At 43.6% G+C, this 14,750-nt stretch overlaps 2 protein-coding genes across 3 annotated transcripts in view; both read left to right on the top strand.

The window, feature by feature from the left end:
* Positions 1 to 1,343: 1,343 nt before the first annotated feature.
* Positions 1,344 to 12,052, top strand: LOC129631414 (zinc finger protein 211-like). Its single transcript, XM_055552396.1, has 3 exons — positions 1,344 to 2,564; positions 3,710 to 3,836; positions 7,302 to 12,052. Exons 1-3 carry the CDS (start codon positions 2,532 to 2,534, stop codon positions 8,771 to 8,773), a joined length of 1,632 nt encoding a protein of 543 aa, XP_055408371.1. The 5' UTR covers positions 1,344 to 2,531; the 3' UTR covers positions 8,774 to 12,052.
* The window catches only part of LOC129631410 (zinc finger protein 211-like), a 50,848-nt gene continuing 39,804 nt past the window's right edge, over positions 3,707 to 14,750 (top strand). The window contains exons 1-2 of one of the 2 annotated variants that reach the window (XM_055552384.1): positions 3,707 to 3,836; positions 12,708 to 13,792. In XM_055552384.1, the coding sequence (XP_055408359.1) occupies positions 13,760 to 13,792 (33 nt within the window). In that variant the 5' untranslated portion in view covers positions 3,707 to 3,836; positions 12,708 to 13,759. Of the gene's footprint in view, positions 3,837 to 12,707; positions 13,793 to 14,750 lie in introns of those variants that run through there. The other variant, XM_055552383.1, reaches the window with a different exon arrangement.

The raw sequence follows: 14,750 nt of genomic DNA, 5'->3' as shown, positions 1-14,750 counted from the left end.
GGTGACAGGTTTTGCATATTTTAAAATCACTTTATGGTTGTGCAGTAGACTTAAATTTTATGTATTTAATAAGTAAATGTCAATCTTCTGATACTTTGTGTATACCCCTCAAACCAGTTTCTACCTGCCATTTTAACTTATCCTCAACATTAAAATTACTGATGTAAGAGCATATCCCACTTTTGAAAATATATAATTTTATTTATTTTTGATGGTGCTGGGTCTTCATTGTTGCACAGGCTTTTTTCTGGTTGTGGAGAGTGAGGGGTACTCTCTAGTTGTGGTGCACGGGCATCTCATTGCAGTGTGCTAGAGCAGGGCTCTAGGGCACTAGGGCTTCAATAGTTTTTGCATATGTGCTTAGTAGTTTTGGTTCCCAGGCTCTAGACCATAGGCTCAATAGTTGTGACCTGTGGTATTTCCTGGACCAAGGATTGAACCCTTGTCTCCTGCATTGGCAGGTGCAGTCTTTACCACTGAGCCACGAGGGAAGCCCACTACTTTTGTGATGCCTATTTTCAAATGTTTATATAAATGAATGACTATTGCATCCTACCCCTTTGTGAGATCATTTATCATATCATGTATTTTGTGTGTGTGTGTTTGTAACATCATGGCATCTGGATTGTGAGCAGTTCAAGAAACAGAATATCCCAGTTCTAGGTTCTATGTGGTGGACTGGTTGGAGGCACAGTGGGACAGATAGAAAAGTTGCAGGAGCCTGAACCCTGTTTAGTAGGAGTTTGCTTGCTCACTCCTGGCCCTTGAGCCTGGCAGAGTGAGGTCTGCTTTATCAGCTGCTGGCTTCCAGTGAGCAGGTTCACATACACCCCAGCCAAGGAGAAGACATGCTCTGGCTCCACTGCATGCCCCAACATGTTGCTGGATGTGGTGCAATCAAGACCAGGGTAAGGACTCGATTTGGGGGTGCAAAGGCAAGTCCCAGGGCAGAGCCCAAGTTGGGCTGAGGTGGCGATTGTTGGCAGTTACTCCATGGGTACATGAGGAGCAGCCCACATTTCTGACAACTGCTTAGCCACAGTTTACCCACCCCAGCATACCTACAGAGAAACCACCCTGGCCCTGCCTCCTCCCTGTGGAACTGTGCCAGGCAGGGCTGGAGTGGCAGAAACTGGAGACACTGATCAGCTGTGAGAGATAAAGGGGTCTAGTCTTAAAGTCAGGATAACATATTAATAATCGCTTAGCCTGAATAGCAAACAAAGAGCCCAGAGACAAGGACAAAGACATCACAAGGTCCAGGAGAGACACATCACCGTGGTCAGACACAGTAGGCAGGATGTGGCGGTAGGCTTTTTTTTTTTTTTTTTTTTTACTGTGGAGGATAGGGAGGTTACTTGCTTTAGAGGGAATTGAGGTGAGGTTGGCTCGTCAGTTGACAGGGAAACCAGGAAAAAAGCAGGCCACTTACAGTCTCTGAGAAACTCAATGTGAAGTAGTTACTATCTAATGACAAAAACAAGGACTATCTGGGGCTAGAGCAAGAAGGTAGGTATTGACATATGAGGCTTTATTATTAAGTGAAAGTTTAGGCAGATGAGTAGGGCATAGGTGAATCAGACTGGTGGGGCAGGGGATGTACAAAGAGGAAGAATACAGCCGTTTTGGGTGTCCTGATTATCCATCATTGTTTCTCACTTAGTTGCACACCATCACTGACTATGCAGGCACGACAGCCTTTTCTGGGGGACCAAAATAAGTGTTTTCTCTCTTGTTCAGCTGTAGCAGGCCTGCCCAGTATCAACTTTCAACATTCCCAGTCAGAATCCGGTAGTCTTTTTTTCTTTTCCCTGACCATAATTTACAGATGACTTGAGCACTTCAGGTTGCATGCATTTCAAGAGCAATAAGATAATGTTTTCTTACTTGCAGTTACCAATGGCTGTCAGCTACATTATCACTACACTTCAGTGATCAGTATCATTAAAGACTTAAATTCTCTGAAGCACCCCCCTCTATTTCGTCATCGACTCCCCATCTCTTTAACGAGGACGGAGGCCCCCGACACGTGATTTCCCCGCGCTCCTCGCGGTGCTGCTTGGCTTTCCTCCTTGCACTTCCAGTGTGGCGCCATTCCTTGAGGCCCTGGGACTACATTACCCAGAAGGACTTGCGCTAAGGTGAGGCAGCTGCTACGTCGCTTCAGTCGTGTCGGACGCTGTGCGACCCCATAGACGGCAGCTTACCAGGCTGCCCCGTCCCTGGGATTCTGCAGGCAAGAACACTGGAGTGGGCTGAGCCCTTGAAAATTCAGAAGATGCGCATTTCCTGGATCCGGCAGTGTGACTTCCGGCGCGTTTATTTCGACGTTTTGTTTGTTGTTGAGCCCGTGGGGCTGGTGATAAGCTCACGAGTGATGGGCAGTGAGGGGCCTAAGGCGGAAGCGGAGTCTTCGTGCACACTGCACAGGGTCTGTTCTTAGTGTCGGGGAGGTCACCTGCGGCGAGTTATCGTACGGAAACCGACCTGGTCGCTCTCCTTTGGCAGCTCCGCCCCGCCCACAGGCTCGGATGGCGGCGGCTTCGCTGCGGGTGCCGCCTCAGGTAAACGTTCCGCCCTGCCCCCTTCCCGTCAAAATCTGAATGCCCCGTGCGAGAGCGCCTGCTCAGGTCGCTTTATCCCAGGGCCCTCTTCCACGACAGGCGGCCTTCAGGGGTGGTGTCCTTATTTCCGAGGACCTGTGTCATGTGTGAGTGAGGCTTTGAGATGCAACTGAAGCAGGAATGTTGGGGAACCTGAGGTCCGTCCAGCTTCTGTGAGGAACAACGTTTGCGGGCAGGCTTCACCTGGAGTGGCAAATGACAGGTTGTAATTTCCTGCTTAGACCTTCTGGAAGCGGTGAAGAGTTTTGAGCACAGGAGGGACGTCATCTGAATTTGGGTTTTTAAAATTAGGCTTCGAAACTGTTTAGTGAAAGAAAAGTCTGTTGGTTTGTGATGATTAATTTGAGGCAGAGGGAATTTCTGGCTTTTCCTTGCTCACAACTCATAAAGAGGTAGTACTGAGGATGGAGTCACGAAGGAGACCTTAGCCAGCCACCGTGCCATTACCAGGGCTCTGGTCCCAGGCAGAAGTCCTGGGAAAGTTTGAGCCCCTGGAACATCACCCAGGTCACCTTCCTCCATGGTCTGCCCGTTCCCACAGATTCCCAGGTCTGCAGAAGCACTTTTGGTAAATGGAGGTTGTCCCTGTCCCTCAATTATTCTCAAGCCCATGCACGCATTCTTTGTATTTGAGAAGGGTCTTAAGGCTCTTCACCTGCCATTCACCCAGACCCTTGGTTTGGGAACCCTGGAGAACTCCATGTTCAGGGTCCTGAATGCAGGCCGGGGTCTGTTGACGTGGTTCCTATTTTCCATCATCAATGGAAGGAAGTGTGGAACTGGTCACTTTTAATGTGAGGCTGAACTGGTTTAGGTAAGTGCAGGTTTTGTTTTTTGTTTTTTTGTTTTTTTTTTCTCCTGGTGGGAATAAACAGTAGGGAAGAGCAGGATTTTGGCTTGAAAGGACTACCTGTGTTTTCTGGAGCCAATGGGAAGGTCAGATCAAAGGAGGGAGGTTTTTTTTTTAACTCCAGGTTTCAGGAGGCCCCATCTGACTGGGCAGTGGGGGAGATGTGCGAAGAAGTTGGATGGTGGTTTTTTGGGAGTGAGTTTGTTCATTGTTTTATTTGTCCCTATTGTACCAGGGCAGTGTGACCTTTGAGGATGTGGCTGTGTACTTCTCCTGGAATGAATGGTGTCTTCTTGATGAGGTTCAAATACGCCTGTACCTTGATGTCATGCTGGAGAACTTTGCACTTGTGTGCATGCTGGGTAAGGCCTACACACCCGCCTCGCTCCTCTGAGCTAGGCTCTGCCTTTTTCCTTTTCCCCTGGGGTAGGTATGTCCTTCTTACATATGGACCATGGGCACTACTTTCTCAAAATGCTGAGTTATGTCTGTGGTTAGTATAGCTAGGAAGAGTGCAATCTCAGTGCCAGAACACCTGTATCCCCAAATTTGCAGCTGAGGATTCAGGGTCAGTAGTCTTTTCATTTTTTTGTTTTTATAATTTTATTAAAATATTCTGTTCAGTTCTCAACTTTATGTTAATTTTTGCTGCACAGCATAGCTACTAAGTTTTTTTAATACACACACATACACACAGATATATATATATATATTCCTTATTCATTTCCCTTACGGTTTATCACAGGTACTGAATATAATTTCCTGTAATATGACATCAAGACCTTGTTTATCCATGCTATGTTTACTAGTTTGCATCTGCCAATCCTATACTCCCAATCCTTCCCTCACTTACCTCCCTCCCACTTGGCAGACACAAGTTTGTTCTCTATTCCTGAGTCTGTTTCTGTTTTCTGTGTGTTTATATGTAGATATGTAGTATCATATTTCAGATTCCATAAAGAAGTGAAATCAAATGGTATTTGTCTTTCTCTTTCTGACTTACATCATTTGCAAATATTTTCTCCCAGTTTTTAGGTTGTCTTTTTTGGTTGCTTTTGTTTTGTTTTTAGAATTTTTTTTTTTTTTTTTTTTTTTTTTTTTTTTGGTTGCATTGGGTCTTTGTTGCTGGGAGGATTTTCTCTGGTTGTGGTGAGCAAGGTTTACAGGTTGGTTCAGTACTTGTGGCCTGAGAGTTTAGTTGCCCTGTGGCATATGGAATCTTCCTGGACCAGGGATCTTACCTGTATCCCCTGCAGGTAGGTTCTTAACCACTGGACTTCCAGGGAATTCTTGATATGGATTCTGTTTGTTGATTTTTGAATGTTACATTATCCTTGTGTACCTTGCAATAATCCCAGTTGATCATGGTATGTAATTTTTTTTTTTTTTTTTACAGTTTTTGATTCAATTTACTGATATTTCATAGCATGTAGATCTTTTAGTTGAGGCATGTGAACTCTTAGATGCAGCATGTGGTATCTAGTTCCCCGACCAGGGATGGAATCTGGACCCCTTGCTTTGAGAGTTAGGAGTCTTAGCCAATGGACCACCAAGGATGTCCCTTCTCTTTCATTTTTTTCCCCTTTTCTTTCATTTTTGATATTATTAATTTGTGTACTGCCTCATTTTCACAGACTGACTAGAATCCTTTTTATATTATTGGCCATTTTAAATAACAAGGTTTTTTGGAGCTTTGTTGATTTTTCTATATAGTAGTTTCATAAGGTAAAAGCACAGATAATTGATTTTAGGTCTCCTTTTGCAATATGTTCATTCAATGCTATAAATTGCCTTATAAACACTGCTTTCACTTATTTTGAGAAGTGTTGTGTTTATTTGAAAATACTTAAAAAAAGTTTTCCTCAGTTCAGTTCAGTCGCTCAGTCGTGTCCAACTCTTTGCGACCCCATGAATTGCAGCACGCTAGGCCTCTCTGTCCATCACCAACTCCTGGAGTTTACCCAGACTCATGTCCATTGAGTTGGTGATACCATCTCATCCTCTGTCGTCCCCTTCTCCTCCTGGCCTCAATCTTTCCCAGCATCAGGGTCTTTTCAAATGAGTCAACTCTTCACATCAGGTGGCCAAAGTATTGGAGTTTCAGCTTCAATATCAGTCCTTCCAATGACCACACAGGACTGATCTCCTTTAGGGTGGACTGGTTGGATCTCCTTGCAGTCCAAGGGACTCTCAAGAGTCTTCTCCAACACTACAGTTCAAAAGCATTAATTCTTCAGTGCTCAGCTTTCTTTATAGTCCAACTCTCTCATCCATACATGACTACTGGAAAAACCATAGCCTTGACTAGATGGACCTTTGTTGGCAAAGTAATGTCTCTGCTTTTTAATATGCTGTCTAGGTTGATCATAACTTCCCTTCTAAGAAGTAAGCGTGTTTTAATTTCATGGCTGCAGTCACCATCTGCAGTGATTTTGGAAAAATAAAGTCAGCCACTGTTTCCCCATCTGTTTGCCATGAAATGATAGGACCAGGTGCCGTGATCTTAGTTTTCTGAATGTTGAGCTTTAAGCCAACTTTTTCACTCTCCTCTTTCACTCTCATCAAGAGGCTCTGTAGTTCTTCTTTGCTTTCTGCCATAAGGGTGGTGTCATCTGCATATCTGAGGTTATTGATATTTCTCCCGGAAATCTTGATTCCAGCTTGTGCTTCTTCCAGCCCAGCGTTTCTCATGATGTACTCTGCATATAAGTGAAATAAGCAGGGTGACAATATACAGCCTTGATGTACTCCTTTTCCTATTTAGAACCAGTCTGTTGTTCCATGTCCAGTTCTAACTAAAAGTTTTCTTAAGATTTCTTTTTTGGGACTTCTTCTTTGACCCATGTTTTATTTGAAAGTGTATAGTTTAATTCTCAAAATTTGGGGATTTTTTTTTCAGCTATCTTTGTGTTACTTATTTTTTTTTTTTGAAAGTCTCTCAGTCATGTCCAACTCTTTGCAGCCCCATGGACTATACAGTCCATGGAATTCTCCAGGCCAGAATACTGGAGTGGGTAACCTTTCCCTTTTCCAGTGGATCTTCCCAACTGTGTTACTGATTTTTGTTATAATTCCGCTGCGCTCTGAGAAAAGACATTGTATGATTTCAGTTGTTTCAAATTTGTTAAGGTGTTTTCTGACCTAGGATGTGGTCTATCTTGTGAATGTTATATGTCAGCATAAATAGACTATTGTGCTGATTTTGGATGGAGTATACTAGTAGTCTTTAGGTGTCCTTACATCCAGTTGATTGATGATGGTACTTTTCAGTTGAACAGCATCTTTACAGATTTTCTGTTTGCTGAATCTGGTCATTTCTGGTAGAGCAGTTTTGAATGAAGTCTTCAACTATTATATCTGTTTCTACTTGTAGGTCTGTTTTGCCTCACGTTTAAATATTCTGTTGTTAGGCACATAAATGTTAAGGATTATTTTGAAATCTGAAAAATTGATCCCTTTATCATTATGTAATTCTCTTTATCCCTGATGACTTTGTTTATGTTAAGTCAGCTTGGATATTAATATAGTAACTTTTTTTTTTTTTAATCTTTTCCTCTTTTTTTTTGGCTGTGAGACATGTAGGATCTTAGTTCCATGGCCAGGGATTGAACTTGCACTCCCTGCATTAGCAGTGCAGTGTCTTAACCACTTGGCTGTGAGAGCCACATCCAGTCCTTGTGTCCTGGGCATAGTGAGACCAACTGCTTCTTCAGTTTAATCCCAGTTCATGTCCTGAACATGATTCCATGGACTGCCTCTTTCATGTATCAGATGTACAGTTGTAATGATGTTATTCCCTCCAATAAAGTCAAACTGTTTGTTTTCAGGTTCTTGTCATGGAGTCCAGCATGCAGAGACATGTTCTGAACAGAATGTATCTGCAGAGGGAGCATCACAGATTAGGACTCTCAGGGCAGAATTGTCTCCTGAGAATACCCAGCCCTGTAAGATATGTGTCCCAGTCTTGAGAGACATTTTACATTTAGCTGAAGAGCAAGGAACAAATAGGGAGCAGAAAGAATACACGTGTGGGACATGTGGAAAACAATTCTATTTTACTGCCAATGTTCAGCAGCACACTGGAGTGAAATTCTGCCAGTGTCATATGGGAAGATCTGCATATTTGAAAAGCTGTACGATCCATGCAGCAAGGAATCTGTCTACCAGCATGGAGATTGGGAATGACTTCCTGGCCAACATAGGAGTTCAGAAACAAGCCACTAATATCAGGATGCCACGAAACAACAGTAAGGAGTATGATGCTGTTTTTCACAGTGGAAAAAGTCATCAGAGCTGGGGAGAAGACAAGATAGTCTCCAACCCCACAGACATACTTGTTCAGGATGAAGAAGCCCTCACTGGTGAAGGATTTTGTGAGTTCAGCAAATGTAGGGAAGCCTGCATCCAAAGAAATAGCCTTATTCAACACGAGGAAGTTCATGCCAGAGAAAGGTCTTATGAATGCAGCCATTCTGGAAAATTTTTTGCCCACAAATCTGGCTTCCTTGCAGGTCAGAGATTTAACTCTGGAGGAACACTATATGCCTGTCCTGAATGTGGAAAGTCATTTAGCCAAAGGAGGTACCTCAGAATCCATAGAAAAATCCACACTGGAGAAAAGCCTTATAAATGCAGGGAATGTGGTAAATCTTTCATCCAAAAGGGGAGGTTAATTGACCATCAGAGAGTTCACACTGGCGAACGGCCTTATGAGTGCAGTGAATGTGGAAAGTCTTTTGTTGCTCTGCGTGGCCTCCAGTATCATCAGAGAGTTCACAGTGGCGAGAGGCCCTATGGGTGCAATGAATGTGGGAAATCTTTTATCGCTAAATCTGACCTCCATTATCATCAGCGAGTTCATTCTGGAGAAAGGCCTTATGAATGCAGTGAATGTGGGAAATGTTACATTGATAAGCGAGGTCTTCAGTATCATCAGAGAGTTCACAGTGGAGAAAGGCCCTATGAGTGCAGTGAATGTGGGAAATGTTTTATTTTTTCAAGTGGTCTCCGGTACCATCAGAGAGTTCACAGCGGAGAAAGGCCCTATCAGTGCAGTGAATGTGGGAAATCTTTTATTGTTAAGAGAGGCCTCCAGAATCATCAGAGTGTTCACAGTGGAGAAAGACCTTATGAGTGCATTGAATGTGGAAAATGTTTTATTGATAGGTCACGTCTTCATCGGCATCAGAGGGTTCACAGTGGAGAAAAGCCTTATGAGTGCAGAGAATGTGGGAAATGTTTTACTGATAGGTCAGGCCTTCATCGTCATCAGAGAGTTCACACTTCTGAAAGGGCTTAAATGTTGGTAATCCTTTAGCCAGAGACAACTTCCACATATCCATAGGAAAATCCACACTGGAGAAAAGTCTTTCGAGTGCAATGAATATAATAAATCTTTTTTCCAAAACTGGAACATAATTGTACATCACAGAGTTCACGGTGGAGAAAGGCCTTACGCCTGCACCGAATGTTGGAAATCCTTTAGCTGAAGGAAGTACCTCAGTACCCATAGCAAAATCCATAGTGGAGAAAAGCCTTATCAGTACAAGAAATATGATAAATCTTTTACCTGTAAGTACTGTTTCACTGGACATCAGAGAATTCATACTTTGCTGCTGCTGCTAAGTCACTTGAGTCATGTCCGACTCTGTGCGACCCCATAGACGGCAGGTCACCAGGCTCCTCCGTCCCTGGGATTCTCCAGGCAAGAATACTGGAGTGGGTTGCCATTTCCTTCTCCAATGCATGAAAGTGAAAAGTGAAAGTGAAGTCACTCAGGCGTGCCCGACTCTTAGTGACCCCACGGACTGCAGCCTACCAGTCTTCTCCATCCATGGGATTTTCCAGGCAAGAGTAATGGAGTGGGGTGCCATTGCCTTCTCCATTCATGCTTTAGAAAGGCCTTATTAGTGTAATGTATGTGGTGAGTCTTATATATTCTGTCTGGCTTCCATTATCATCAGGGCAGTCACAGAAGAGAAACACTGTATATGTGCAGTGAATATAGGACATCCTTTAACCAAGCCCACCAACTGAGTTCCTTTAGGAAAATCCACACTAGAGAAAACCCTTCGGAGTGCAAGGAATGTGGTCAATCATTTTCCTGAAAGTGCCACTTGATTAGCCATCAAGTAGCTCACACTAGAGAAAGGGCTTTATGGGTATCACAATACGGCTGGCAGTGAAATTGAGGGATTTGAGGTAGTAAGAAGGTGGGACGTACCTATGCCACAAACGGACACTTTCTAGAGGAAACTGAAGCACAGAGATGCTGTATCATGTTTGTGATCTCTTTGCAATGGATACGGATCTGGGATTTAATTCCAGGTTACCTGTTTCAAGATTTAGGGAGTCTGGTCATTTTACCCCCTCCTGCTCCCTCCAGGTTTGGATACTGAGATAACACCTTGTCCGTCCTAACATTTCTGCACCCCTCATCCCCTGCCTGATGAGCCCTGCTTATACCCTAGCCTCACGCTGATTATCATTTTTCTGAAAACCAACATTGATGACTTTCCTGTAGATTGTTCCATTTAGCTACTCAACCAAACCAGTGCTGTGATTCAGTTTTTATTATTGCTATTTGAGAAGGAAGGGGCGTCCATCTCAGAGAGGTAGAGGGCTTTTCATAAGGGCTCTCTCTTTCATGAGAGTGGTTCCTCTTCACTGCACATATACGCTGGTGGCTTTTCTGCTGCTCAGAGCAGGGACTCTCCTGTGTTCCGACCAAGAACTATGCACACCTGATGGCTGCATCGCCACCAGGGGTTCCAGCTTCATTTCCACCTATGCACAATTCTTGCAAACACTGTCCCCTTGGGAAGTTCTTCACAGGACAGCAACACTAAGCCAGAGACTCCAGACTCACTCGTTGGGTCACTGCATTTTACACTGGCTTCACCACTTCAGGATGTGCCTGTTGTCCCATTATGCAGTTGACCCACTCATGTTCTAGGCAATGTGAGGAACACTGAAGAACTAAGTATCCTCTGTGGTCCTCACATAGCCTGGTCTCCAACGTTCTTCCTCTTAACCTCTGCATGTCCTGTCACTGCTCCTCCTACCCCCACTCACTTTGAAAAATGGAAGTTGCCCAGTAATGATTGTTAATCAGTAAGAACTTGCCCCCCCTCCCCCATCATTAGGAAGCACAGTTGACGGACATTTCTAAAAAAATATTTTTGTTTAGAAACTTTCTTTACAGTATGTTGGTTTCTTTCATACAATGACGTGAATCAGCCATAAGTATACATATGTACCCTTCCTCTTGACCACCCCCCCCCCACCCCCACCACTCCATCCCACCTCTCTAGGTTGTCAGAGAGCACTGAGTTGAGCTCCCTGTGTTACACAGCAACTTCTCACTAGCTATTTTACACATGGTAGTTATATATTTCAATGATACTCTGAATTCCTCTCACCCTCTCCTTCACCTGCTGTGTCCATAAATCTCTTCTCTATGTCTGTATTTCTGTTCTCTCCTTGCAAATAAGTTAATCAGTACCGTGTTTCTAGATTCCATATGTGTGCATAAGTAAACTATAATTTGTTGTCCTTTTTTGACTTTGTATAATGGGCTTTTAAGTTCATCCACCTCACTAGAACTGACACATGGATTACTTTTTATGGCTGCCTAATACTCTATACCGCAACTTCTTTATCCATTCATCTGTCAGTGAGTATCTTGGTTCCTTCCATGTCCTAGCTATTTTAATATTGCTGCAGTGAACATTGGAACACATATGTTTTTGAATTACGGTTTTCTCAGGGTATATGGTGAGAGTGGAAATTGATAAAAACATTATGGAGAACAGTATGTAGATTTCTTAAAAACTAGGAATAAAGCTACCATATGACCCCAAATTTGAACCTTATGTTAAAATCTAAGACTGGATGCATGCTGATACCTCCAATGATGACCATGTAACAGCAGTGTGAAATCATAATTTAATTGCATTTGTCAGGATTCTTGAGGTTGAGTGTTGTTTCTTAATATCTCTTTACCTATGTTGTTTGGTTCTTATCTTTTGTCTTCTTTTATTTCCCCATTTTCTCTTTTTTTGATGAATAGGAGAGCAGGTAAACAAGAAAGACATCTGTGAGAGTTCACCCATTAGCCAGTAATGTCAATGACGTCTGCACAGAATTTGGAATACTGAAAGAATATGTTCTCAGGTTTTCCTCAATTTCTTTAGTATGCATGATGTAATGACCAGATACATTATGCACATTTAAGATAAATCTGAATTTTTAACATATGCTACTTCAGTCTTAAGTGCAGACATTAAGTTACAAAGTAAGTTAAGGCCTATTTTATAATGTTTGCCGATTTCTGTGGGTGTAAATACTCCCATAAACAGTGTCAGATTGCCAGCATAATGTCACTTAACCTGGAGTTGGGGACCTTTGCCAGTAGCCCACCATTGTGTACTTCCCCCCTTTACAAGTTCAGTATTTCTACATATAATTTTAAGAATTTTACATTACTTGAATGCTTATAAAATGATAGGTTTTGGATATTTGTTTTAAACATTTCATGGATGTATAGTTGACTTAAAATAAATTTTACTTATTTAACATGTGCGTTTTGTACACCCCTTGAAGCAGTGTCCTCCTACCATTTTTAATTCATCCTCAGCATTAAAATTACTGATGCAAGAACATATTCTACTTTTTAAAATATATAATTGTATTTACTTACTTATTTTTGACCGTGCTAGATATTTATTCCTGTGCAGTCTTTTCTCTAGTTGCGGAGAGTGGTGGTTTCTCTTGTTGCACACTACCGGCTCTAGGTCATGGGCTTTGGTCATTGTTCCCAGGCTCTAGAGCGCAGGCTTACTAGTAGTGGTGCATGGGCTTAGTTGCTCTGGGGCTATGTGGGATCTTTCTAGACCAGGGATCAATCGAATCTGCGTCTCTTGCATTGGCAGGTGGGTTCTTTACCACTGAGCCTTGAGTGCAACCCACCGCTTTTGTGAGACTATTTTCAAATGTTTATATAAATGGAATGACTATTGGGTCCTTCCCCTATGTTATATCATCTATCTTATCATGCACATTTTTTTTTGTTTTTGTAGCATCATGTACTTCTGTGTTTTTCAAATTTATAATCCCAGGTATGTCATTGAATACATAACTTCTTAGAATGCATTTGTAAACTAAGAGATCCCTTATGTAACTCCAGTAACTTTATTGCACATGAAAGTATTCTAAATATTGCTGCATGTTAGCCCAACAGGGGACACAGTGTGACAGAGTTTGAATGCTGACCACCCTTCATTGCGGCCTGGATCTACAAATTCATGTACCACAGCACAAAGGGAAATGAGAAAGAAGACCTTGTTGGGAAAATACAGTGGGAATTGCAGACCCAGGGCCAGAGAAACACACAAACACTCCAGAGAGATGTTGGGACAGGCATGTGAGATGGATGCCCAAAGTTCTGGGCTTGTTACAATATGGATGAAAGATTGAGTTCAATGTTGCCATAGAAATCAAATAGTAAGCATAGGAAATAGGTGTTTGATTAGGTATCAATATGGGAGTTATACTTGCTAAGTTGCCTTTATCTCTTGTTAGGCTTCATCAAGCCTGTTAAATATCAACTTTCTGCATTCCCATTCAGGCTATTGTAGACTTTTTTCTTAAATGACTTCAACACTTCAAGCTGCATGCATTTCAAGAGCAATAGGATAATGTATGTTTACTTCCAGTTACCAACGGATGTCAAATAGGGTTGGCTTCAAGAAGTCTGAGATTAAGTCTATAATACTTCAGTGATCAGTAGCATTAAAGGATTAAAATGCTCTGAAGCACCCTATTTCCGTTCTCTCATGGAGCCCCCATCCTCTTTAGAATTGTGGAACCACTCTCCTCCACCTCAGGTGATTTCTCTGCGATCCTCGTGGTGCCGCTGGGCTTTTTTTCTTGGGGCTTCCAGAGTGGGGTGCAATTGCTCGAGGCTTTGGCACTACATTACCCAGAAGATTTTGCGCTGAGGCCTTCAGCCAATGAAAATCCAAAGGCGATGCATTTCCTAGAGGCGGAACATCCGGTAGTGGGACTTCCGGTGTTTTGGTGGCTGACATTTTGGTCGCTACTGAGACTGTGGAGCTAGGCAGAAACTCCGGAGTGTGTTGTTGGAGAGGGAGATGAGGGGCTGAGGCGTAGTTGGAAGCTTTGTCCGTACTACGCAGGGTTGCAGACGTCGCCGTAGGCCGAGAATAACCGTGCCGAGTCCGACTCGGTTGTTCGAGTGTTGTCGCTCCGCCCACAGGCTACGATGGCGGCGGCTGCGCTGTCGGCCCCACATCAGGTAAACGCTTCGTGCTCCGGGTTCTCCCCTGCCCATTTCCTTACTGAAATACTGATGCCCAGAGTTAGAAGCCTGCTCAGGTCGCTTTATCTCAGGCCCCTGGTTCAGAACATGCAGGCCTTCGGAGGTGGTGTCCTTATTTCTGAAGACAAGTGTAATGTGTGGGTGAGGCTTGGATGCAGCTGAAGCAGGATCGTTGGGGGAATCTATAGTCCATCCTGTTTCTGTGAGGACCTAAGTTTGAGGCCAGGCTGCAGCTCGAGTACTAGATTAGAAGTTGTATTGTACCTTTCTTCTTAGGGCCTTGGGAGCCGTGGAGCTTTGAGCAAAGGAAGGACACGATCTAGTCGAGCTTTTAGAAGTTCTCCAAAGACTGTTCAGTGGAAGAAAAGTCTGTAGGGGGTGGTGAGTACTTTGAGCAGAGGGAAGTTGTGGCTTTTTCACGGTAGCATCTGGTAAAGGGTAGCACTGACGATGGAGTCACGGAGGAGAGGTTAGCCAGTCAGCTGAGGCTCCCTGGCCCTGGTACCAGGCAGTGGCCCTGGCATGTCCTGAGTCCCTGGAGCATCGCCCTGGTCACTCTCCTCCGTGGCCTTCGTGTTCCCGCAGATTCCCAGGGCTGCAGAAGCACTTTTAGTAAATGGAAGTTGTTCCAGTCCCTCCCTTGTTATCACTCCCAGGCGCTAATTCTCTGTATTTGAGTAAGGTCTTGGGGGCTCTTTACCTGCCATCCTACCAGTTTTTTGGTTTGGGGACCTTGGGAACCCCATGCCTGGGTTATTCAGTGCAGGCCTGTTCTATGGAGGAAGTATGGCACATTACTCCTGGAACCCGTGTCAGTCCATGGAAGTGCTTTGAGGTGAAACTGAGCTGGTTTAGGTAAGTGCAGGTCTCCTTATTTTCTGGTGGGAATAAGCAGCAGGGAAGAGCAGGATTTCAGCTTCAAATGACTGCCTGT

The sequence above is a fragment of the Bubalus kerabau genome, chromosome 17, assembly GCF_029407905.1.
Source record: "Bubalus kerabau isolate K-KA32 ecotype Philippines breed swamp buffalo chromosome 17, PCC_UOA_SB_1v2, whole genome shotgun sequence".
NCBI lineage: Eukaryota > Metazoa > Chordata > Mammalia > Artiodactyla > Bovidae > Bubalus > Bubalus kerabau.
Note: the sequence above shows the minus strand (reverse complement) of the source record. Positions and strands in the feature narration are given on the sequence as shown.